The 25079-nt window shown below is 36.6% G+C and overlaps 1 protein-coding gene across 1 annotated transcript; it reads right to left on the bottom strand.

Annotated features, from left to right (window-relative positions):
* Window positions 1-4449: 4449 nt before the first annotated feature.
* Window positions 4450-24830, bottom strand: LOC125857434 (uncharacterized). The gene is made up of 15 exons (XM_049537025.1): window positions 24596-24830; window positions 23767-23871; window positions 23606-23674; window positions 22667-22756; window positions 21033-21116; window positions 20416-20580; window positions 18466-18653; window positions 16181-16253; window positions 13807-13860; window positions 13317-13574; window positions 5837-6043; window positions 5589-5692; window positions 5234-5378; window positions 5027-5161; window positions 4450-4930 (listed from the first exon to the last, which is right to left on the bottom strand). Exons 1-15 carry the CDS (start codon window positions 24704-24706, stop codon window positions 4754-4756), a joined length of 1965 nt encoding a protein of 654 aa, XP_049392982.1. The 5' UTR covers window positions 24707-24830; the 3' UTR covers window positions 4450-4753.
* Window positions 24831-25079: the final 249 nt, after the last annotated feature.

The raw sequence follows: 25079 nt of genomic DNA, 5'->3' as shown, positions 1-25079 counted from the left end.
ACAAAAAAAAAATATTGTTGACATAATTAATATATTAGAAATTATAATACTTAATTATATAATGACCAATAAGATAGTGCCACATGTTCAAATTTGTCATTTTAACATTTTTTTTTCTTCTTCTCACGCACCTTAAGAAAGGTGGAGACACTTTCTTTGCCATGTCATATTCGAAGGGGGCATTAATACCACTTTAAACAAGTTTAGGTGTGTAATAGATCGTCAAGATAGTTAAAATGTGTAATTGACTTTTCGAGACAAGTTCAAGGGGGAATCTGGGCATTAATACCAGTTTAAACAAGTTTAGGTGTGTAATAGATCGTCAAGATAGTTAAAATGTGTAACTGACTTTTCGATACAAGTTCAAGGAGGAATCTATGTCTTTTCCCATGCATTAAGTGTATGTATATATGTATGCATGAATATATTTTATCTTTCTCCACTCTACTCCATGAGTTTCTTATTACTTCACCCTTCTTGATATGGCATCCCTTAAAATATTAATTAGAGATGTATTTTACCAAAACTAACATTGTTAATAATGCTTTTAAATTTGACTACTACTAATTTATGTAGTTATTTAATACTAAGGGTAGAAATTAAAAAAATAAAAAATTAATCTATTGATGTCATAAATTGCACAAGTAAATTAAAATAACTATTTTTTTAGAATGAGGATCACGCAATATAAACGGCAGGGGTATATTCTATCTCTTTTATAAACAAACAAGATTTGATTGACATTAATGGAGTATTACACAAATTATAGTTAAAATAATTTAAAATCTATGTGGTTTGCAAGCTATTGCATAGGAGCGGGGGTTTTACCTTGTGCGCACCCAAAGGGTAGCGGCTACGGGTTTTCCTTGTCATCAAAAAATAATAATAATTTAAAATCTAACAAATACATTTTTAAAAAAGTTAAACTTAATTATTTTGTATTCCTACATCGAAATATGTTTATACAGTTATTATTCTTTGCTAGATTAGAGTTTTGATTGTTATTAATAAAATTAATTTTCTCATTATGATAATTTACTTCATTATACAACGTTATTAGCTTATATACATGATTAGTATTTTTCACTTTTTTCATCCAAAAGATAATGTTTATGCTATCATGAAAAATTTGTTACATTAATTCAAAAATAAAATGAAAATATCGTGATTTATAAAGAAATAAAATATTAATAATAGTATAGTATACCACACACTTTAAAATATAATTAGAATAAAAGGAGGAGTTTGATTATTGTACAAAGTTAAAGAGGTAAAAACAATTTTCACCCATAAAATAAGTGACTCAGCTTTTATTATTAATTAAATATATTATTATTGGGAAATTGAGTTTGGGAAGAGAGTTGCAGAAACTTGGCACTGATTCAGTTCCTAAGAGCCAATCTACGAACCGTACAAGGTCCTACGGTATGTAGAAGACAGTTGTAGGAATGGTCTTGAAAGGTGAGGGAATTTTTGGGTTTTTGAATTTTCCTACGGACCACTAAGATGGTCCTTAGAAGATTCTACAATCCGTAGTAAGGGGTCCGTAGAAAAGTATCAAACTTGATAAAATTTTGGTAATACGGGTTCTACGAAATAGGTTTACGGACCGTAGAAAAATGGACGACTCGTAAAAGGCTCTCGTAGAAGTTTTATAGGATTTTGGCCCTCAGTACTTGGTCCTACGACTGACCAGGACGGTCCATAGGAATTCTTACAGACCGTAGGTCCAAACTGTATACATGTCCGGTAGAATCTTACGTCATGGAGAAACTTTTTCTTTTAGTGGGATTTGAGGTCATCCGACATTAAATCACAAGTAAGGTTATTAGCAAACTTAGCATATCATGGTATTAGATTATGTGAGACCACCTACACATGTTCATCGGGGAATAGGTCATCAATTTCAATCTCTCTCGAAGGTCTCCATTATCCTCAAGCTGAGAAAGATGGTTTGCCACTTGGTTCTCGCAACCTTTGTGATATTTGACTTCAAAGTCAAATTCTTGTAAAAGTAAAAGTCAATGAATTAATTTTAGTTTGACCTTCTTTTTTGCCATAAGGTATCGAATAGGTGCATGGTCCGTGTGCACAAATTACTTTGGTACCCAACAAATAATCTCAAAATCTCTCGAAAACATAGACAACACCCATCAACTCTTGCTCTATGATCATGTTTAGGAACAAGATGTAACACCTCATAATTTAGTAACATTTAAAATAATGAGTCTACAGTTGACGCGCCAAACTATCATGTTTCGCATCATCCATCAAGAAAATGTCAAGAAAATAATCATAAATGGGTGATTATACAAAGAAATATTGATATTGAGGGTGTGTTTGGAATGAAGTGTTTTCCAATTTTCTCATGTTTGGTTGGCTTAAAATGTTTGGAAAATGTTTTCCAAATCAACTCATTTTCCTCAAATTTAAGGAAAATGACTTTCCTTCCAAAATTAAGGAAAACATTTTCCAAAAATCTATTTCATCCTTTAATTTTTTTCTTACCCTACCCATACCCCGTGGTTGTACCCGACCTTCCCAATTAAAAAAAAAATAGAATTTTTAAATTTTCTTATTTTTAAAATTTCAAATATCTATTCCTACCCCCAAACCCCCCCTCCCCCCCCTCCCATCAAACAAACAAAAAAATTAAAAAATATTTTTGAAAAATGTTTCAAATTTTAAGATATTTTTTACCTCACCTAACTCTTACCACCCCTACCCCCCCTCCCCCCAAAATTGCTTTAGAAAAATATTTCAAATTTAATTTTTTAAAAAAATTATTACGCCCCCCCCCACCCCAAATAAAGGCCACCCCCTTCCCTGCCACCCCCGTCAATTTTTTTTAAAAAAAAAATAAAAAAAAATAAATATATATATATATTTTTTATTATTATTATTATTATTATTTATTTTATTNAAAAATATTGTTTTGAAAAATATTTCAAATTTTATAAAATTTCATTTTTTATTCCACCTCCAAAGGCCATTCCCGTCAAATTTGTATATTTTTATTTTTAAAATTGTTTTTGAAAAATATTTCAAATTTTTTTTTTTTCATTTTTACGCCACCCCCTACTCCTACCCCAGCCCCTCCACCCGCCACCCCCACCCAGGCCATTCCCGTCAAATGTGTTTTTAAGAAAAAATTATTTTTGGAAAATATTTCAAATTTAAAAAAAAATATTTTTTACACCACCCCCACCCAAGACATCCCCATCAAAAAAAATTAAAAATTATTTTTGAAAAATATTTCAATTTTTTTAAAAAATTATTTTTGAAAAATATTTCGATTTTTAAAAAAAAATCATTTTTTATGCCGCCCTCTAGCAACCCCGTCAAAAAAAATTCTTAGGAAAATTATTTTTGAAAAAAAAAATCTGGGTCTAGTCCTTGTCAAATCTCAGAGTTGAATTTTGGAACGGTCATCGAGATCTTGTCCTAGTTTTGTGTCGGGGTCGAGTCCTAGATCAATTATCAGGGTTGATTTTCGGATCGGAAATTATTTTCCTAAAGAGTATTTTTTTTAGTCTCAAGCCAAAAATAATAGACATTTTCTGAAAAATATTTTTTATTCACCAACCAAACATTAAAAAATATTTTCTACTCACCAATCAAACATGAGAAATAAGTTAGAAATTTACTTGTTTTCCAAGAAAACATTTTCCATGGTACCAAACACACCCTGAGTCATTTGAAATTTTTTTGATCAAAGTTATAGGTCCAAAAATCTTAATTGATAGATGTATTGATGAAAACTTTTCATATAATCTTATCCATGGGCTGACTTGGGGCGAGCATTTCTCCCAATATATGATGGATTAGAGGAACTATGACCTATCAAATCACAAGTATACGAGTCTAATTTCTAATGCACAAAACCTCATAGTAAAATATTATGACCATTTTACCATGGATTTTTCCTGGCAGAACCAGGTCGGATCAAAGTCACTTTATAAGTGCGTTTTGATGCAATTAGAGTGAGACAATTATCTAGTGAAATAACATCTAAAGTTATTACGTAATATTCAGCCGCAGAAAGTCATTCTAGTCTGTTTCATATCTATTTGAAATCGGTAAGTTGGATAACTTTTGCCTCAGACATCATGAGCAATCTCTTAGGTTAAGTCATCTGCAACAGTAAAGTGAAGTATGGTGAGCAATTAATTGAGAACTGGAGTGGAATACAAATTGCTTCACATGTATCGACGACAAGATACCTTACAGTGATATTGAAAACATGTCACAATTTGACTTCAACAAGCTAAATAATACCTGACAATATCGCCATGTTTTCTGAGACATCTCAGCAGTCTCACAATTTGTCAATATGCACAATAGAACCACAATCAAAGATTTCCAAATTTTCAAGTTAGTTTCTTGACGACATGCATTGGCATGCCCCTTGTTATTTTCAAGATTATACACTTAAAACTGATCAATAGGTGAAAATAAAAGGATCACTTTCCTCCGAGATAAATCAATGTAGGTACAATCACATAGACATAGTGCATCATCAAGTCAAAAATTGACTTAGATAAGGAATTGAGATTTCAAATCATGATACTGCAGCAGTGCACAGCCAGCACAGATCACAAGAAAGGTGATTTAGGCATTTCATGACAGATCGCCCACTACCAGATGATAACCTACACCTACAAACTATAAGCATCATGGGTTTTGGAGTTCTCTTGACTGTTTGCAGCACTGAAGAACAGGCAACTAATAGTGATGCTTCTAACCAAGATTCCTATTCATTTACGTACTCTGAAGCACTCAAATATTCACCATGCTCCTCAAAGTACTCAATCAATCCCTTCAAGAATTTATCACCACTGACTGTCTCAGTATCACATACAAGACAGCATTGTCTCCTTGCTCGTGTCACAGCAACATTCATTCTCCTTCTGTCACTAAGAAATCCCACCTAATCATGAAACGTTTCATATTAGATTTTTGTGCTGTTGCCAAAACTGAGCAGTTTAGCTATACATGAGACAGTTTCTACAGTTGTGAAGAGTACCTCCTTCTTTGCGTTTGATCGGACCATAGAAATGATAATAGCTTCTTTTTCTCGACCCTGGAAACCATCAACAGTCGAAATCTCCATTTCTTTTAATTTGTCTACATTGCTTTTGAGTGTTTTCAAGAAAACAACCTGCACAAGCATCTGTCATATAACACTCAAACTTGAAAGCAGTTCGTTTTTTTATTATTAAATCACACTTACCTGTGCTGCATAAGGAGCGATTAGTCCAATATCAGAAGCCCCGACTCCACTTTCAACTAGTCTCTTTGCATGGGCAATGGCAACCTCAGCTTCACCTTCATTTAATGTGCTATCTTCCTCATCCTTTTTTTCTTCCATGTCACACCTGCAACTTATAGTGTTAAGACCTGGCAGTAACACTAAAAGGAGGTTAAAGGTAGAATTTCTACATGTACACAAACACAATCATTCCAATTTTGTTCTGGTACCCAAACCATCTTGACGTTAACTACAGAACATTCATTTAAGAAGTTATTTGAAATGGGAGAAAGAATGAGTCCAGAAAATGGTAGAGGAGAGATAGTGAGTAACAAACCCAGCTGTGTCTATGAGCAGAAGGGCTTTCTCTGTAGAAGGTGATATCTTCACATCCTCAAGGTGATATAGCAGATGGCTAGCAACACTTGAATGGGCTTCAATCTACAATCATAAATGCAGCTGAAAGGTTTAGATAAAATTAGATGCCAGTATGTTTCACTGATATTGTTATCTTAGAGTATACTGAAATTTAAAGATGGTTGAAAAAAAATTGTTTTCAACCAACAGTTACAAATGACCCAGCACCTTATTTTCATACAGCTCTCCGGATGACCAATTCATTATCAGTTCATGCATGCGGTACTGAACAGTGAGCATTGACATGATTTCATCTCCATATAAATCTGCTAAACGTTCAAAAAGTGTCTTTCCCAGTCCTTTCTTCTCAGCCTCTACACTTTGAATGGTTGGAGGAAGCTGGAGATGATCTCCAGTCAATATACACCTTGAACCCTGTAAGTAAGGAACTACATCATTAGTTTTGCAGTGTTCTCTAGAGTTGATCAACAATTTAACATGATCACTCCTTCATCTGGCTTTCAATTCTTTTATTCTTTTTCAGAAATAAGAAAAATTAAGAGCACACATACCTGCAACATTGATTAGAAACTTGATCCACAATAACCTAAAGTGCAACTCACAAATCCACCAACACAAGCAAGAATACAAAATATAGAAAAAAATTTATAAATAGTGCAAAACATAGAATAACCAATATTATCAGGGGAATTTAACCCATAAGAGCTTTAGTCTAGCCAGTTAAGCTACTTCCAATTAGCTTATTTATCCTCTTCCTCTTCATTCTTAAGGAATCCATACATCTAAACCTCCTCCAGAAAGATAAAGAGAAGCAGGTGGGGTAGGAAGGCCATAACAAAAGAACTCCCTCATGGAGGACTTTGCAGATTTGTACTCTTTTTGCGACAACCCTGGAGCATCTATTGCTGAGATGTGGTCTCAGCAAGGGTGGAATATAACCCTTAGGAGGCTCTTAAATGATTGGGAGGTGGATAGAGTAGCCAATTTACTGCAAAGGTTGGAAGATTTTCCGGGACTCAACACTAATCCTGATGCAATCAGATGGAAACATGATAGGGATGGGGAATTTTCTGTTGGAAGAATGTACAAAAGAGACCTGGCAACACACCCGGGGGGCATTTTTGGACCTTGGAAACAAATTTGGAAATCCAACACCCCAACCAAGATAAAGTGTTTCACATGGTTAGTGTGCAGAAGAGCATGTCTGACTCAGGAGAGACTGAAAAAAAGAGGATTTCAGATTGTTTCTAGGTGCTTCTTTTGCCATGAGAAGGAGGAAACAAACAATCATTTGTTCCTTCACTGTAGAGTGACTTCCCAGATATGGTATATGTTTCAAAGCATTATTCAAGATCCTTGGGTGGTGCCTGAGCATACTGCTGACCTACTAAACTGTTGGATGAGAAGAGGGGGGAGTAAAACACAGAAAAAATGGTGGAATCTAGTTCCATCTTGCATATGGTGGTCAATTTGGAAGGAAAGAAACAATAGGTGCTTTAAGAATATTACTAACCCAATGCAGAAAGTTAAAGAAAACTGCATTAATACTCTATATTTTTGGTGTAAAGAGGAGGGTATATATGAAGTAGATCAGGTAGTAGATTTCCTAGGCTCTTTGTAATCATGACTACTTGGCCTTTGAATTTTATTTTTTACTTTTGTTTGGTTGCCAGCATACCCTCATTGCTGATGAATACAACTTTACCATTCTCAAAAAAAAACATAAGAAGTTTAGAAGTGAATTCCAGCCAGTAAAGCTGCTTCTACAAGAAAAAAATCTTAATTCACAATATATAAGTAATCACTCCGTGACATGGAAGCAAACCACTGCATAATGCTGTCACTCTTATGTACAGAGACGAATTAAAGTTTGGTCTTTGACTTGATACTTTATTCCACAAGGATATTAATGACTTATCTCACATCAGGCTTGTCCTACTAAGTGTAATGACCCTCCTGGTCATTTGCTTGCTTTTGTGTGTTTTTGTTATTTTCCCCTTTCCTGTAGCTTCTTTACTGTTGTTGTGACTTGTTGGGATGGGTGGGAACGGTTCTCAAGGTGTTCAGGTGAGTTATGGGAAGGTTTCACTAGTTTTGGAGCTTTTAAGTTCAAAAGGTCGACTTCGGTCAACATTCTTAGTAAACGGGCTCGGATGAGATTTCCGCCGGCGTTGTTAGCTCCGGAATATTGATTTTGATCTAGTGGGACCTATGGTTCAGGTCCCGGGGTTTCTAGACTCGTTTTGTGCTATTGGTTGCTTTCTCTAATCTTAGTTAAAGTGTTGACTTCGGTCAATATTTCGTCAAGACGACCTCTGATGGTTGTTCCGTCAATTCCATTGAGTCCGGAATGTCGTTTTCAGTTGGGTAGCATATTCGTTTTGAGACCACAGGACTCCGAATGAATCTCGCGCATTGAATCCAAGTTTCTGAAAAACTTGGTTGGGTTGGGCTGGTGTATGGTGCACCCCATTTGCAGTCCCTGGCACTGTGTAGCCTGACCGGTTTGGCGATGACCACATTTGCGGTATCTGGGGCTGTATTTCCAGCCTTGTTCTTCATCTTCTCTAAATGTTCCCCCATTGTTGAGGCCAAATTGGGGTGATTTCACTCATTTGTTGTTGGGTTCTTCACCTTATAGGTAAATTCTCTTCCCCTCTTCATTCTATAGTTAATTGTAGCTTATCATTGTTTAATCCGTGATTTTAGCTCAAAATCCTTAGAAATTTCCTCATTTGTTCTTGGGACTTTCGGGTATTTGGACTCCAAATTGAGCCTTGAATGTAATGATAGTTATTATGTGATGTTTTGGGATACGTCTTCGCCCAACTTCCCGGTATAGGTTTCTTACCCTATAAGGAAGATTATTGTGACGAGGGCTGATATTTTCGGCCCAATCTTTAAAATATTAATATGGGTACCATTAGTACCGTATTGACGAGTAAATTCTTCATATGATAGCGTGGCAGTGATCTGAGGATTTATGGGAAGGGAAGACTTTCGTATGACGGTTCATTGATTGTCGTTTGGCTGCGAGGTAGGTTGCAATTTCCTTCTTCAGACTTGGCTAATTAGATATCATATTGCATAAGTTTCATGAATTGCTAGAAGTATTGATTCAATAGGATTGGGCATATTGTGAACTTTGTATAATCAGCTGTTGGGAACCTTAGAGTAGCATTCTTCTCCTTGAGCCTTAGTTTAGGTTGATGATTATTGCCTTGTAATTAGATTAGTAGAATTCATAGTATAATCTAGAAAATGACTTAGTGGTAGAATCATTATTCATCACCTCCGCTTTACTTTTTGTATGTATATTTCTCTTTTGTTGAGATTGTGGGTCTAAGGCCTTGGATTCAGTCTGACTGACCTCTAGGTCAATTAGATATCATATTGCATAAGTTTCATGAATTGCTAGAAGTATTGATTCAATAGGATTGGGCATATTGGGAACTTTGTATAATCAGCTGTTGGGAACCTTAGAGTAGAGTTCTTCTCCTTAAGCCTTAGTTTAGGTTGATGATTATTGCCTTGTAATTAGATTAGTAGAATTCTTAGTATAATCTAGAAAATGACTTAGTGGTAGAATCATTATTCATCACCTCCGCTTTATGTATATTTCTCTTGTGTTAAGATTGTGGGCCTGAGACCTTGGATTCAGTCTGACTGACCTCTAGGGAAGTACGATTATACTATGGAGGATGATTTACCCTATTTGGTGTGTGATATATATACTTAGTCGTATACTTGAGATTGGCATGTATTCATGCACATATGCATACACATTTGATCATGGCATGAACGGGAGGCAAAAAAATGATTTTTGACCTTTTAAACTTAGATGCGTCGGCTTTTACTATTTTGGGCTCCGAGAGAGCATATGACTAATATTACTAATTTGGGCTCTTGAGGGAGCTTACTACTGAATTTACTAGATGATTTGGGCTCCGAGGGAGCATACCATTGATTTTACTAACTTGGGGGTTTTACGATGAAATGTATCACTTTTGATGGATTTTCAGGGTTTTTTTTTGGAGAAAGGTAACATTTACTTCTATATATCCACAGGTATACTACATCAAAGTGTAGCCCCCCTCCAAAAAGTTATACTTGCATTAGTCCTAAGATCTTCTAGTTACAACCAGTCAATAGCGTTAGAAACATCTTCAGAATTTCCTATCACTACTTGCTTACACCAAAAATAGTAAAGACCAAGGCAGTTTTTCTTTATCTTCTGAATAGTGTTGTTCTTTCCTTCAAAACATCTCTGATTCCTTTCCTTCCAAATTGTCCACCAAATGCATGCTGTGACAATCCTCCATATCTCCTCTTTTTTTCCTGCATTTCCATCACTGTTCCAGTATTTTAGAACTTCTGTAATTCTCCCTGGTTTTGTCCACTTGATCTTCCTTTTGTGGATGAACATCTGCATAATTGATCCATCTATTTGTAGTGTAAAAAGAGATGGTTGACTGTCTCCGCCTGTTCTTCCCATAAATAGCATCTAGAGCAAAGGTTGTGTTTCCTCTTGTTCAAGTTTTCATGTGTCAAAACTTCCTCCTTTGCCAAAAGCCATGTGAAATAATTCACCTTGTATGGAATTTTTGTTCTCCAGATCATCCTCCAGGGCCATCCTGTTTGCTGCACTTCAATAGGCCTCAATTCTATATGCAAATTTTACGGTGAACTCTCCCATCTCTCCCCTTTCCGTATCAGTTTATCTTCCTCTTCTATTAGATTGGTAGCCATAGCCATTGTGTCATGAAATCTTGCTATAGATGTCATTTCCCAGTCATTAAGTTTCTTCTCAGATGTAGGTTCCACCCTTGTCCTGTCCATAAGTCTGCCACTGATGCTTCTTGTGCTTGACTTAGACTATGTAGCTCAGGGAATGCTTGCTTGAGTGTCTCCTGTCCGCACCAAATGTCATTCCAGAAGGCTAGTTTTTCTCCATTACCAACCTTACAGTTTGTTCTGTCCTTGACCAGTAGCCATAAGTTCCTGATTGATCTCCATACACTACAATCATAAGGGTTGGTCACCACCTCTGTCATCCACTTGTCCTCCATGCCATAATTTGTTGTTGTTACTTCCTTCCGTAAAGATACTTCTGGTGAGGCAAATTTCCACAACCATTTCATCATCAAGCTCTTATTCTGCGTACTCACATCTCTAATGTTGAGTCCACCCCCTCTCTTGCTAACTAGCAACTCCTCCCATTTGACCAAATGATACTTCTTATCTTCATTGCCTTTCCATTGAAAGTTCCTCCTAATTGCATCTAACCTCTTGGTTATTTTGGCTGGTATAGGGAATATTGACATCATGTACGATGGCAAGGCATCCAAGACACTATTAACTAGAGTTTAGTCTGCCACTTGAGAATAGATATTGACACTTCCAGTTCACAAGCTTCCTTTCACATTTTTAAATTACACCACTCCATATTCCACTTGACTCACTCTTAGCCTCCAAAGGCATTCCCATGTAGGTTGTTGGTAGTTCACCTACTTTCCCTCCTAACTTGCTAGCTAAGTCCTCAATATTTGGTATTGTGTTTACTGTTTACTGGATAAATGAAACTCTAGTTCCAATTTATGTGTGAACCTGACACCGCCTCAAAAATATTTAAAATACCTCTCAAAATCAGCATGTGCTCCTTTACAACTCCACAAAATACTAGAGTGTCATCTGCATATTATTGTAGATGAGTGATCTCTAGATTGTTTCTTGTATTCTCCCCCATTTGGAAACCTTTGATCCAACCATTTGCTCTTGTAGTCTGGAAAAGGTTGCTCAACCCCTCCATAGCCAAGATAAAAAGAAAGGAGATACGGGGTCCCTTGTCTCAGACCCCTGTTTGATGGGAAAAAACCACATGGGTTTTTGTTGATCAGAATAGAGAATAGAGAACTTCACGGAGTTTATGCCCAGTCTGATCCACTTTGACCATCTTTGACCAAAACCCATCCTCTGCATCATCTTCATCAAAAAGTTCCAATTCAGGTGATCATATGCCTTCTGGATATCCAGTTTGCATAGGATCCCTGGCTAGTTATCCCTTTTTCTGGAATCAACACATTCATCGGCTATCAACACTGCATCCATGATCTGCCTGCTCTTGATAAAGGCCATTTGTTGCCTATTCACAAGCTTATGCATCACCTTCTTTAGTCTTTCGGCCAAAAGTTTTTTGAAGAGATTGTTATCCTTAAACTTACTGTTTTTCTGATTCGGAAAGATGACACTATTTTTACTTACGGTTACTTTTCCATTGATGAGTATGACGCGCTTTTCAGGTGACCCGAGGGAAAATTCTAGGTTTTACTTTTCTACATTGCTTACACTATGAGCCTAAGGGCAGTTCAAGGGACCATTTTGAGTTTTACTTTTCTGCATTGCATACATTGATGAGCCTAAGGGCGGCCCGAGGGATGATTTCAGGTTTTACTTTTCTACATTTCATACATATTGCATTACATCATTCCATGTTGCACCGCAACATTTATGTTTGTATGTATTTATATCCTATTGAGTAGTACTATTTCGGTTGTTAGATTGTTTCGATTTCGTTATGACTAGATTTTTAGGTGGATCTAGTTTTGTAGTTACTTTTCATGTTCTTTATGCTTTATGTTATCTTCTGAGCTCGGTCGTTCTATGATGCCTATAGAGGATCCCGTGTTTTGGCACTCATACTATACTTCTGCATTTATTTTATGCAACGCCTAGTATGAGTCATTCACTTTGATCTCCACTCGTCTGAGGCCTTCTTCTGATCGGATCATGGTGAGCTCTTGGCGTCCAGAGGCTTGCTTCTTTTCTTCTTGTATTTATTGTCTATATTTTGTATTTTGTCACAGTTATGTATTGTACAACCTTATTCTTGTATTGTTGGTAACTCTGGTATCAGTGACACCAGGTCCAGGGAGTTATCTTGTATATATTTTGTCTTTCCTTGTCCCCTTAGGGCACATGTTGTATATTTTGTACCTGTAATGTATATATCTATGCATGGTGGCCTATTTATCTCCTTTCTGTTTTCCACTTATTCATGTTTAGCACTTACTTTCTGCATTAGTTTTGATTTTTGGCTTTACCTACTGAAGGGTTATAGTAGGTGTCATCACGGCTCGATTGTCGGGTCATGACAATAAGTCTTGAACACAATGCAAACTTTAGAATTACTTGTCCTTGAAAAGAGGCAAGATCTGGCAGCACCGCCGAAAACCCACTTGTTTCCTACGAGCATTTTTTGGTGTACCTTTTCTGGCAACACCAAAGGTCCTTCCAGTTATGCTGGCTGAGTTTTGAAATATTGGCACTCTCATAAGTCATAACACTTGGACTCAAAGTTCTTTTTCATTTTTTGTTCTATCAGATTGGAAAAACCCGCAGATCTGCTATCCAGAACTCCGGATGCCAGCTAATTACATGGATTGACTACTCCTATTATGTAAGAAAAGACTCTTTTTTTCACAAGTAAATTGTGTAAAAAAGCTTTACGACAGAAATTCTCTCTCCTGCAGCAGTTCGTATATAGACAGGGCGTTGATGTCAGATTCACCAATAGTCTAACAGGAGCTACCTTAAGAGCTGGTTGGCGATTTACTAACATAAACAAAAAAATCTAGCAAAAAACAATCCATAGAGTGAATTGTTTAAGCATCACAGATAGCATGTTCACCTTCAATAAAGCAATCCAGCACGCTATTTCCAGCGCCTGAGCAGCTTCATCAATAACAACCACATCAAATGATAAGCCATCCAACTTTTTGGTCAATACCCCAGTCAATGTTGTCAGCACTACATCTGCAGTCTTAATAACATCTGTTACTGCTAGCTGCTGCCTTTTACGCTCTTCTCTGGAAAGAGACTTGAGTTCCCTCCGGATGTCCCTCTTTGCATTTCTATCTTTAGCTTTTATTAATTTCCCATTCAATGCCTGCAGAATTCATCATGAAGCAAAGGGACAATGCAATTGTAGAACAGAGAATTGTCATGGTAGACATAAAAAAACATTCAAAAGTTACTGAACTGCAGAAGAGGAGAAAGGGTATCAATAGACCTATCTTGAAAATGCGAACTGCCAAAGGAAAACCTTCTACTTAGAATTAACTTCCTCTATAATGTTGGACAAGCTAAAGATAGAGTGGTAATAAGTAACTGCACCATACCTTCATCTCCTTGCGGATGTCATTTGCAAGAGAACTATTATCACCACGTAGAACCTATTGAGAAAGAAGAGATTACAAAACGCATCTTTTAGTCACTAAAAAGAACATTAAGAAACAATACGTGCATAAAAAAAGCAACATCTAATGAATCAAATTATTTTTTCCAAGGCCAAAAGTCATGTAAAAAGGAAGGGAAAAGCTGAGTATGAACACCGGCCTACCTTACCTAGGGAATCAACAACGTACCCAGTGAAATCTCACAAGTGGGGTTTGGGGAAGGTCAAATGTACGCAGACCTAACCACTACCGCGTGGAGGTAGAGAGGATGTTTTCAAAAAGCCCTCGACAGCAAATTAAGGTACAAAGGAGACAATGAAGAAAATGTAGCACTAAACAGCATACTAAACAATATGTAAGTAGTGATAAGTCTACTAGAAAGAAGCAAAACAATAGTACAATAGTGTGATAATTCAAACACACTAAACAATAATAATACCACTAGTACAATGACAAACACTAACCACCTTACGCAAGATAATATTCTACTACCTACTTACCTTCTACCCTAATATGTGTCCTCCACACCCTCCTACCTAAGATCATGTCCCCAGTATCTTATTACCTCTCCCCAATACTTCTTCAGCCTACCTCTGTCTCTCCTCGTACCCTCTATAACCAACCTCTCGCACTTTCTCACTGGTGTGTCAGCGCATCTCCTCTTCACATGTCCAAACTATCTCAGTCTCGCTTCCCTCGCTTGTCCACCATTGAGGCCACTCCCACCTTATTGCGAATATCCTCATTCCTAATCTTATTGATCCTAGTATGACCACACATCCACCTCAACATTCTCATCTCCGCAACATGCATCTTCAAGACATGGGATTTTTTGACAAACCATCACTCCACCCTATACTACCATGTCGGTCTAACGTTCACTTTATAGAATTTACCTTTGAGTTTCAATGGTACCTTTTTATCACACAAGACTCTAGAGGCAAGCCTCCACTACATCCATGTTGCACCAATACGATGTGTGATATCATCATCGATGTCCCTACTCTCCTAAATTATAGACCCAAGGTACTTGAATCTATCACTATTGGGGATATTTCATGTTTCGAGCCTCACTTCCACACCTACCTCATGCCTCGTATCACTGAATTTGCATTCTACAAATTATGTCTTAGTCCTGCTTAACATGAACCCATTAGTTTCCAAAGTTTGTCGCCACACCTCTAACTTAGCATTAATTCCATCGCGCATATCATCAATCAGTACTATGCCATCCGCAAGCAACATACACCAAGGCACCTCGTCTTAAATGTCTCGCATCAATTCATCCATCACTAAGGCAAACATAAACGTACTAAGAGTTGATCCCTAGTTAACCCCATCTCCACAGGAAAGTGCCCTAAATCTCCTCCCACCGTTCTTACCCGCGTTTTAGCTCCTTCATACATGTCCTTTGTTGCCATAATATAGGCTACTAATACACCTCTTGCCTTCGGGCATCGCCACAAGACTTCCCTCAGTACTCTGTCGTAGGCCTTCTCAAGATCAATGAACACCATATGTAAGTCCCTCTTCCTTTCTCTATATTTCTCCATCACTCTCCTCACAAGATGGATAGCTTTTATGGTTGATTGCCCTGGCATGAATCCAAACTGACTCTCAGAAATATACATAGCTTCCTTACCCTCCTCTCCACCACTCTCCCCCAAACTTTCATATTGTGGTTTAACAACTTAATAGCCTATACTTGTTGCAATTCTGGATATCCCCTTTGTGTTTGCACAACAAAAACATAATACTTCACCTCCATTCATTGGGCATCTTAGTCGTCTTAAAAATGACATTGAATAGACTAGTCAACCACTCCAACCCTACTCTATTTGCGCCCTTCCAGAACTCCACTAAGATCTCATTTGGCCCTGTCCCATGCTCATCCTACTATTAGCACCTTTCACCTCCTAAACCTTAAAACACCTATAGAATCCAAAATCCTGATGTCTCTCAAAGTGCTCCAACTCACCCAACACAATGTCTTTTTCCCCTTCTTCATTCAAAAGTTTGTGCAAGTACGTTTTTCATCTTTGCTTAATGAGGGTCTCCTCCACCGACACCCTGCCTTCTTCATCTTTAATGCATTTCACTTGATCCAAGTGTCGAGCCTTCCTCTCTCTTTCGCCTTCGCAAGCCTATACAGCTTCATGTAACTCGGGTGCTTTAGTCTATTTTTAACTACAACGCACTTACAGAGCAAGAAGGATACCTAATTGTTATGCTCCTATTTTCTAAAAGAAACTTACACCATACATGATAGCATTCCATGATACAAGATTCCTGCCAAATGAAAATGGTAAAATCTCACCTGGGCATCCAGAGCGCTATCCAATACTTGTGGGAGCATACGTGCAGGATGTCCCAATCTCACCAGTTTTACTCTGACAAAAATGGATAGTGCAAAACCTTTAACAATCCAAAATAACATCACAAAAATATGATAATTAAAAAGAATCATTGCATGTAGCTCACCACTAGGACATAAAAATCCTGCAGAAAATATGGTATAGTCATGTGTCTACTAGTATGAATTGCATCTATGAACTTACCGTTAACACATTATCTTTGTTAGAATAGTAATAGGTATAATACAATCCTACTTAGAATAGGAATAGTAATAAGAATAGGAATAGTATATAATGTCCTACTTAAAAAAGGATTGTATTGTAGTGTCCTACTAGGAAAAGGTGTTTATTGTAGTGTCTATAAATAGGATCTCTTTGTAATAATGTAGAGACAACAATTCAATAATATTATTTTTCAATATTTCTCACATGGTATCAGAGCCTCTACGATCTTAGTAAACAATCAAAGAGCTTCTACTGTCGGTGGGCGGCTATTACCCATATATGTCGCCCATCTAGCCAATGATTATGTTAGCAAAAGTTGTAGCACCTTGCCATCTTTCTGGTGACTACTTTTTCATATTTAATTTGTGTAGCACTGTGCCATCTTTCCGGTGACTACTTTTTCATAATTAATTTGTGTAGTACCGTGCCATCATTCTGGTGCCTACTTTCTCATATCTAATTTGTGTAGTATCGTGCCATCATTTCGGTGATTACTTTTTCATATCCTATGTGCAGGGCTGTGTCATCCTTCCGGTGACTATTTTTTCTTATATCTGATTTGCGTAGCATCGTGCATCTCTTCGGACTACTTTTCATATTTAATTTGCGTAGTACCGTGGATTTTTTCGAACTACTTTGTCATATCTGAGTTGCATAGCATCATGTGTCTTTTCGGTGACTCCTCAAATTTGATTTGCATAGTTCCTTTCGTCTTTCCGATGACTCCTCAAATCTGATTTTTGTAGGGTTGTGCCATCATTCCGACCCTACCAATATTATCTCTTTTTCAATAAGGTTGTGCCATCAATTCAAACTTTCCCATATAATTTCTATTTTCTAGTGGGATCATGCCATCATTCGGATCCTACCCATATAATTTTATTTCTTAGATTCTGACCACTTTCAGCCATCAAATCTAATACTCTGGCATATGAGCATGCTCCAACCAATTTTCGGTGACTTTCTTGTTTAATATCAACTCTATTGATTCCAACACGATCCATATACTTTATACTAGATTTTGAGCACTTTCCGGCAACTGCTCCATTGTGAAGAAGTCTATATTTAACAACCACCTAATTTTGTTGCTCAAGAGACTTTAGTAGCTTTGTATGTCAATTACGTAAGTCACTCTAGGGCCTGAAACAGTCTTTGCAAGCTTGGTTTGGGAAGTTCAACATTGTAATTTTGTCACTTTGTGTTTTATCGCATTATACATTAAATTCAGTATTTCATGAGAAGACTAAGCACATTGAGATTGACTAACATTATGCTTCAAATCCAGTATTTCATTAGAAGACTAGGCACATTGAGATTGACAGTTAATTTTGTGAAGTCAAGGGATCTACTTGCAGATATCTCACCAAGCTCCTCATCACCTCATCAGTCCTCGTATTAATTATATTTGTAACAAGCTAGATACATATGATTTGTATGCACTAGCTTGAGGGGGGTGTTAGAATAGTAATAGGTATATACAATCCTACTTAGAATAGGAATAGGAATAGAAATAGTATATAGTATCCTACTTAGAAAATGATTGTATTGTAGTGTCCTAGTTGGAAAAGGTGTCTATTGAAATAGGGTCTCTCTGTAATAATGTAGAGACAACAATTCAATAATATTCTTCTCCCAATATTTCTCACAATCTTAAATAAAAACAAATGATACAGGTGTACTATAAAACAGATTGTTAGACAGAACAATATCCAACTTAAAACTCATCAAACAATAGATCAGATCTTCTGGTCAAAGAGATATAATAGTGGCAGCATTAAAATTTTAAGTAAAATTATGAAAGGTGAAGCACAAATCTGAGTCTGACCATTTCACGTTGAGCATTTGAGATCCATTCGAACAGTGATAATGTAAATTATATTACCTTTTCTGTTGTAACTTTAGGCGGTTCTTGAGAAAAGATGGTGAAAAGAAGATAAAGCTCATATTCCAATAAGACATCAATGTTTCACCTTGAGGAGAAAGATGTTTACTAGAAATTATCAACCATGACAGATCATTTTACCTGTGTGGAACAAGTGTCTCAACAATGTTATCAACAGCAATATTTGAAGCAGCGCAAGCAAGAATCTTTGAGCCACGTTTGACTTCCTGCAAAATTATCTCAACAACTGTTGTCGTTTTCCCAGTTCCAGGAGGCCCATGCAACAAAAATACATCCTTGGATGAAAGTGCCTTCGAAACTGCATCTTTCTTAAAAGTTTAAGAGACAAAGTATCAGTCACTAATGTCTGGCATATACATCTGCAATCAGCAATACTTCTTAATGCTCATTTACTCCATATTAAATAAGAGAAAACCAAGGAAAATGCAGCACAATGTATCCTAAAATCATTTTTAAAACCAATCAATAAACTACACTCGATCCCAAACTAGTTGAGGTTGATAAAAACAACAAAGAATTAAAGCCAATAGTTGATATTGCTTATATGGATCTTTGCTTCCATTGAGTTCTATCATAATTAAGCTAGTATTAATTTATAACAGCCCCATATTTCGAAATCTGAGAAACAAAGATGGAAAAATTGGAACCCAATTCACAAAGATTTGTGGATATCAATCAAAAAATAAAAAATTACCCAATTTGAGTTATTCACTCAAATGATTTACTTATCATTTTTATAGCCCTATCTTCAAACATTTAAATGAAAATTCTTCGCAAATGTTGATCATTTTATGAGAAAGCAATTGCTAAAAGTGTACTAATCATTTGATGCTTGAAAAATTGTGCAACTGTTTTTACTTTCAGGTGCCTAAAGAAGAACCGATTTAGTAAGGCTGTCAAACATCTGACACAAGAAATCATAATAGAGATAAAAAATTGCAGCAAACAAGCCATTTGAACATCCAATTGCCAGAAGCTATGGTAACACTATGTCGCTTTCAGTAAGCATAGGTTAGGGCTGTCAAACATCTGACACAAGAAATCATAATAGAGATGAAAAATTGCAGCAGACAAGCCATTTGAACATCCAATTGCCAGAAGCTACGGTAACACTATGTCACTTTCAGTAAGCAAAGGTTAGGCATTAAACATTGGACATCTCTCTGTCCCTACCTAAGTTGTGCGGCCTGTCTGTCCCCTAAATTGCACTGGATATGGTCAATCGATTTAGGGTACCTTGACCAAATCGATCAAGAAAAATTCAAGACAGATATAATGATTTCTATCAAAACAAAAGTTAGGGAGAAACTAAAAATTAAGGCATATGGTTTTAATTGTTAAAAGATATATTTATATTAAAAAATCTGCAACCAGAAGGTGTTTTAAAGATCTTTATCGGTCAACATCACAGTTGAATTTGCAATGGACTGAAGAAACGTATTTGTGCTTGATAATAAATTACAGAACATGCTCTCAAAAATTTGTGCATTCCTTTCCTTCCAATTAATCCACCATAATTTAGGCCTACTTTTACAACTCTATTTTTGGATATTTAAATTATTTTTAGCCTAATCCACGCACCCGTATCCATACCTGGACCCTACCCCCGAATCTTAAAAATTAGATCATGAAAGATCCGACCTCTAGATCCGCATTCGTATCGGGGACACCCGCACCCGAGTCCAAGCAACTTAGGTCCCTAAAGATTTCTCCAAGAGCAAATATTGCAATTGTTTTTCGTACCTAAATCATCTCTATGGTACAGATTTAGGACAGTATCAAAAAGTCTTTGGTTTCTTTAATTAAACATTGTGCATTAATTATTTATACTTGCAATTTTGTTGAAACTTCTCTAAAGACTGGCATAAGTCAAGATGGTATACATGAGAAAACGGTCAAATATAACAAGCAAGATACTTTTTGCCTCTCTACAAAGACACAGACTAGTCTGAATTCTGGTTATAAAAGAATGCACCAATAAAACACGTAAAAAGCAGAGGGAAAATGATAAAGTGGGAACAGGGGTGTGGATAAGAAAAAAATAGTTAAAACAATTGATGACTTCACAACCTGTGAGTGATCAAGGTTGCGATTCAAAGGAGTGAAACTGACATCCTTCTTAGACATTGTTGGAGGTCTCTCCCCAAAAAGAACACGAACCAAGTCAGAGGCAGGGCCCTTCAGCACACCTTTACTCAATTGTATCAATGTGTCTTTCATCCGACGGTAGGTCACCTACAAAAGCAACTCCAATAGAAAGACTCTTTGAACTTCAGAATTCCATATATAATCTTTTCTCCACCAGCAGAATTTATAGAATTTTTAGAGCGTGACTTTTCCTTTTACCTGAACTCCAAACCATCAAAATGTACAATAATAGCATGCATAGCATTACTAACTTTGACACCAGTGGAAGTTAAAGAAAAAATCTTCCTAGAGACTTAGGGAAGATACTATCTTAAATTTATTCAGGTCAGACCTTACTGTTTAAAAGATAGGTGATCCTTAAAAACTCAAGTCCGATCAAATTGTATCCTATGTACTTATCAACTACACCAGAAACAGGGATTAAATGCTTTTATTTGTTATATCAAGACTGTGTCGGTACTCGTTCAGCTCTTTTAACTTTCAAATGTATTTCATACCTAGGTAACAAACATGACCTGTTTCAGATCAAGAATCTGTACCTCATTTGCCAGTTTCTCAAGGCGTAAAGGATTATTCAGACCTTCTTCTGGGACATCATCAAAAGCAACAGTAATAGATGAGTCCTGCTCCATGAGAAAACAATCATTTAAAGATCCAACCGAAAAACATTACTAATAAACTACAGTTCAGTAGAAATTCAAAAAGCAACATACCCAGTATAGTCCCACAAAGTGGGGTCTAGGGAGGGTAGAGTGTATGCAGACCTTACCCCTACCTCATGGTAGAGAGATTGTTTTGGATAGACCCTCGACTCAAGAACAAACAGTCCGCAGCAATCCCGAAACATAAATAACGAAAGTACAAGAAGTAACAAATAATAACAAAAATAGCAAATAATATCATAACAGAAACTATAACAAAACAATGAACTAATATGAATACAAGAACAACATACAATAACATAAATCGAAGGACAAGAAACTACAAAAGCACTACTACAAATAATAATATGAACGGACAACAAGACAACGCACGGCTACCTATTAACCTTCTACCCTAATTCGTGTATTCCACACCCTCCTATCAAAGGTAATATCCTTGATAAGCTGAAACTGCCTTATGTCCAATCTAATCACCTCTCCCAATTCTTCTTCGGTCTACCTCTACCTCCCCTGAAACCATCCATAGCCAACCTCTCACACCTCTACACTAGTGCATCTCCTCTTCACATGTCTGAACTATCTCAGTCAGCATCTTGTCCTCCCGTTGAAGCCTCTCCCATGTTGTCTCCAATTTTTTCATTTCTAATCCTATCTCTCCTAGTATATTGACACATCCATCGCAACATCCTCATTTCCGCAACTTTCATCTTCTAAATGTGAGATTTCTTGACTAGCCAACACTCCATCCCGTACAACAAAGTTGGTCTAACCACCACACTGTAGAACTTACCTTTAAGTTTTGGTGGCACTTTCTCATCACATAGGACTCCAGAAGCGAGCCTCCATTTCATCCACCTTGCACCAATACGATAAGTAACATCCGTCCTTGTCAATCTGCCCATTGACTTGGATAATAGACCCAAAATACTTGAAACTTCCTCTTGTTTGGATGACCTGTATATCAAGCCTCACTTCCACATAAGTCTCATGTGTCACGTCACTGAACTTGCACTCCATGTATTTTGTTTTGGCCCTACTTAATTTGAACCCTTTTAGACTCTAGAGTCTGTCTCCAAACCTCAGCAAAGCGTTAAAGTTGTCGCAAGTCTCGTCAACCAAAACTATGTCATCGGCAAATACCATACATCATGGCATCTCACCTTGAATTTGTCTCGTCAACATATCCATCACTATGGGAAATAAAAACGGGCTAAGGGCTAATCCATGGTGTAACCCCATCAAAACTAGGAAATGCTCTGAGTCTCCTCCCACAGTCCTTACTCGAGTCTCTACTCCATCATACATGTCCTTGATCACCCTAGTGTATGCTACAGGTACACCTCTAGCCTCCAAGCAACTCCAGGCACAGGTAAAAAAATAATAAATTGAAAACTAAAAAAAGATGGATTTTGGTCTCAGATCAACATTATATTCACTTTAGATCCTTTCTTTTTCATATTTTATTTCTCTCTCCTCTTTGTATACCAGTAAATGCTTTAGAGCTACATTACCTTTAGTCTGTAGACAACTCCCTGTCCAAGTGCAGAACAGCCAAAATCAGCTTTGTTTGGCTTCAGAACAACAACATCATGAGTGCCAAACTGCATGAGAGGAAATTATCTTCAGAAGATATAGTAACAACTAATTAAGAATTAGACTGAAGGGATAAGCCGAAGGGAAGTAGAAAAGTTGTGATCAAAATAGTAAAACAGGATATCATTAAAACACAACCATAGTGTATGGCCTAGATACATACGAATCGAATAGCGTTAAAAAGTATAATTTTTTCTAAATATTTATTCTCATCGGCCTCTGTGATCCCGGTTGAGGAAAACTTAAACCCTGAAGCTAAATAAAGTGCAGGTTGTGCGCATCGTTTCTATTAGGTGATGTTTGGTGCAAGCACCAAGATATAAAGATGTGCAACTCAACAGCCACGAACTTTGTGTTAAAGAGGGCAGCACTGAGGGATATAAGTAGCTGGAAAATCGATAATTAATTGTGAAACATTATAAATAAATATGTTAGTGATTATGAATAAAAAACTAAAAGTTAAGTAAAAATAAGTCACTAAGTTGAATTAGATACTCAAAAGTACCTGTATGCATTTCAGTTTAAAGTTAGAATGGTTTTGAATGACAAGGTTTATACTCCATGAATTTGATTCAGTTGAAATTTTTTAAATCCCTTGGTTCAGTAACCATTGTTTGTGATTATAATTATATTTGTCTGGTACATATACATTTTTTTTTCTTCTTCTACTTTGTCAATGAAATAAGAGCTTTAATTTTGCTTTGCACTTGATACCCAACAGACAGTGCCACAATTTTACGCTTTTAGCCTTTGACAGCATTGATCTCTAAGCGTCAAAATATCTTTTATAGTTCCGATAAAATGCCTAAAGCTTGAAAGCATCAGAAAGAAATCCCCTTAAACACATCAGCATTCACCTTGTGAGGTGGAAGGATATCCCCTTTGTTTGATTGAAACTCCAGAAGCATCTTGCCCATTAACCCTGTCTGTCCATAAAACCCAAAACTTGTGAAAAGACCCTGCAAAATTTAACTTAATGTGCCCAAAATAGCATAAGCAAGCAGCTGGGAGAGAATACCTGGATATCAACACACTTTAAATTAAGAATAGTGGAGCCCTTCTTCTGAGCAGAATCCAAACTCCTTGTCTCAGCAGAGTTCATGGAAACGGATATTTCAGCATCCTAAAAACACCATACAGGTAACACAGCATAATATCAACATTTTTATGGAAAAAGAGAGAACAACATCTCTAGCTATAACAAGTACTTCCTCTGTCCCACTTTAGGTGTCCAACCTAACCATCAACCACATCCTGTTCACAAACTAGTTAGCGCCAACTATATGAAAACTTCTGTATCCATTAATCTGTATTTAAGCATGTCGATGTAGCCCCAACTCACTCAGTGCTTACAAGATTCATTCTAATTCGACTGAAGCTATAATAGCGGTCAATCTACCACAGTCCTTCTCTTTTACATAAACATAGACTCGGCTGTCGTTGCAAAGCTCACATAGGCCAAAGTTCCCACTTTTTGTGTCAGCATTTTAGCTTAATTTGCATCTTAACTCCAATTTAGGTTGTGATACTTATTGAAGTAAAATAACAGTAGCAATTTCAAAAGACAAAAATACATTGATAATCGAATTTCCTATCTTTTGACTGCCAAAAAGTCTTTAAGCATAGTTACATTGGGGGCAGCAGGGATATTTGATTAATAAATTATGCTACAATACATTGATCACCTCTTTCATATACATTTCTAATGAAAAGAAAGAACAAAAACTTTAATCGAACAAAACCATAGATTCTGGATTCCGGTAAAACCCATCAATCCAAAAAAACTGGTGACAAGGTTGTCTTTTGCATGTATGTGAATGATATATATATATATATAAAGGATGTACCTTTTCCAAATCTATTAAAGGAGCCATGGTGGAAACGAATTGCTCCAGTGTTATGGCACTTGAGGATGTTGGCTTGTTCTTGTTCTTGCTGCTGCTTTTCCCTTTCTCCATTGTTACTCACACAAACAACTGAGAAGTGAGAACCGATGACGATGATGAACGTTGGAAGGCAACTAGTATTTTTTTTTTACTTCAATTCAATGGGGGGTTTTCAAAGGGTTATCAAGTTTTCATTCCTAATTTCTCCTTTTTCATTTTCCAAGATATAAATAGGATGGGGTGTGTTTGGTAAGCATGTTTTCAATTTTCTCTGATTAGCTTAAATAATTTAGAAAATATTTTTCTAATTAACTTAGTTTACTCAAATTTAAGAAAAATAACTCCCCTTCATAAATTTAGAAAAATATTTTCCTAAGCTCTCCTCCAATTTTAAATTACTTTTTTTTTCTTACCCCATCCATGTACCCCGATCCTCCCCACTCAA

The sequence above is a fragment of the Solanum stenotomum genome, chromosome 3 (genome assembly GCF_019186545.1).
Source record: "Solanum stenotomum isolate F172 chromosome 3, ASM1918654v1, whole genome shotgun sequence".
NCBI lineage: Eukaryota > Viridiplantae > Streptophyta > Magnoliopsida > Solanales > Solanaceae > Solanum > Solanum stenotomum.
Note: the sequence above shows the minus strand (reverse complement) of the source record. Positions and strands in the feature narration are given on the sequence as shown.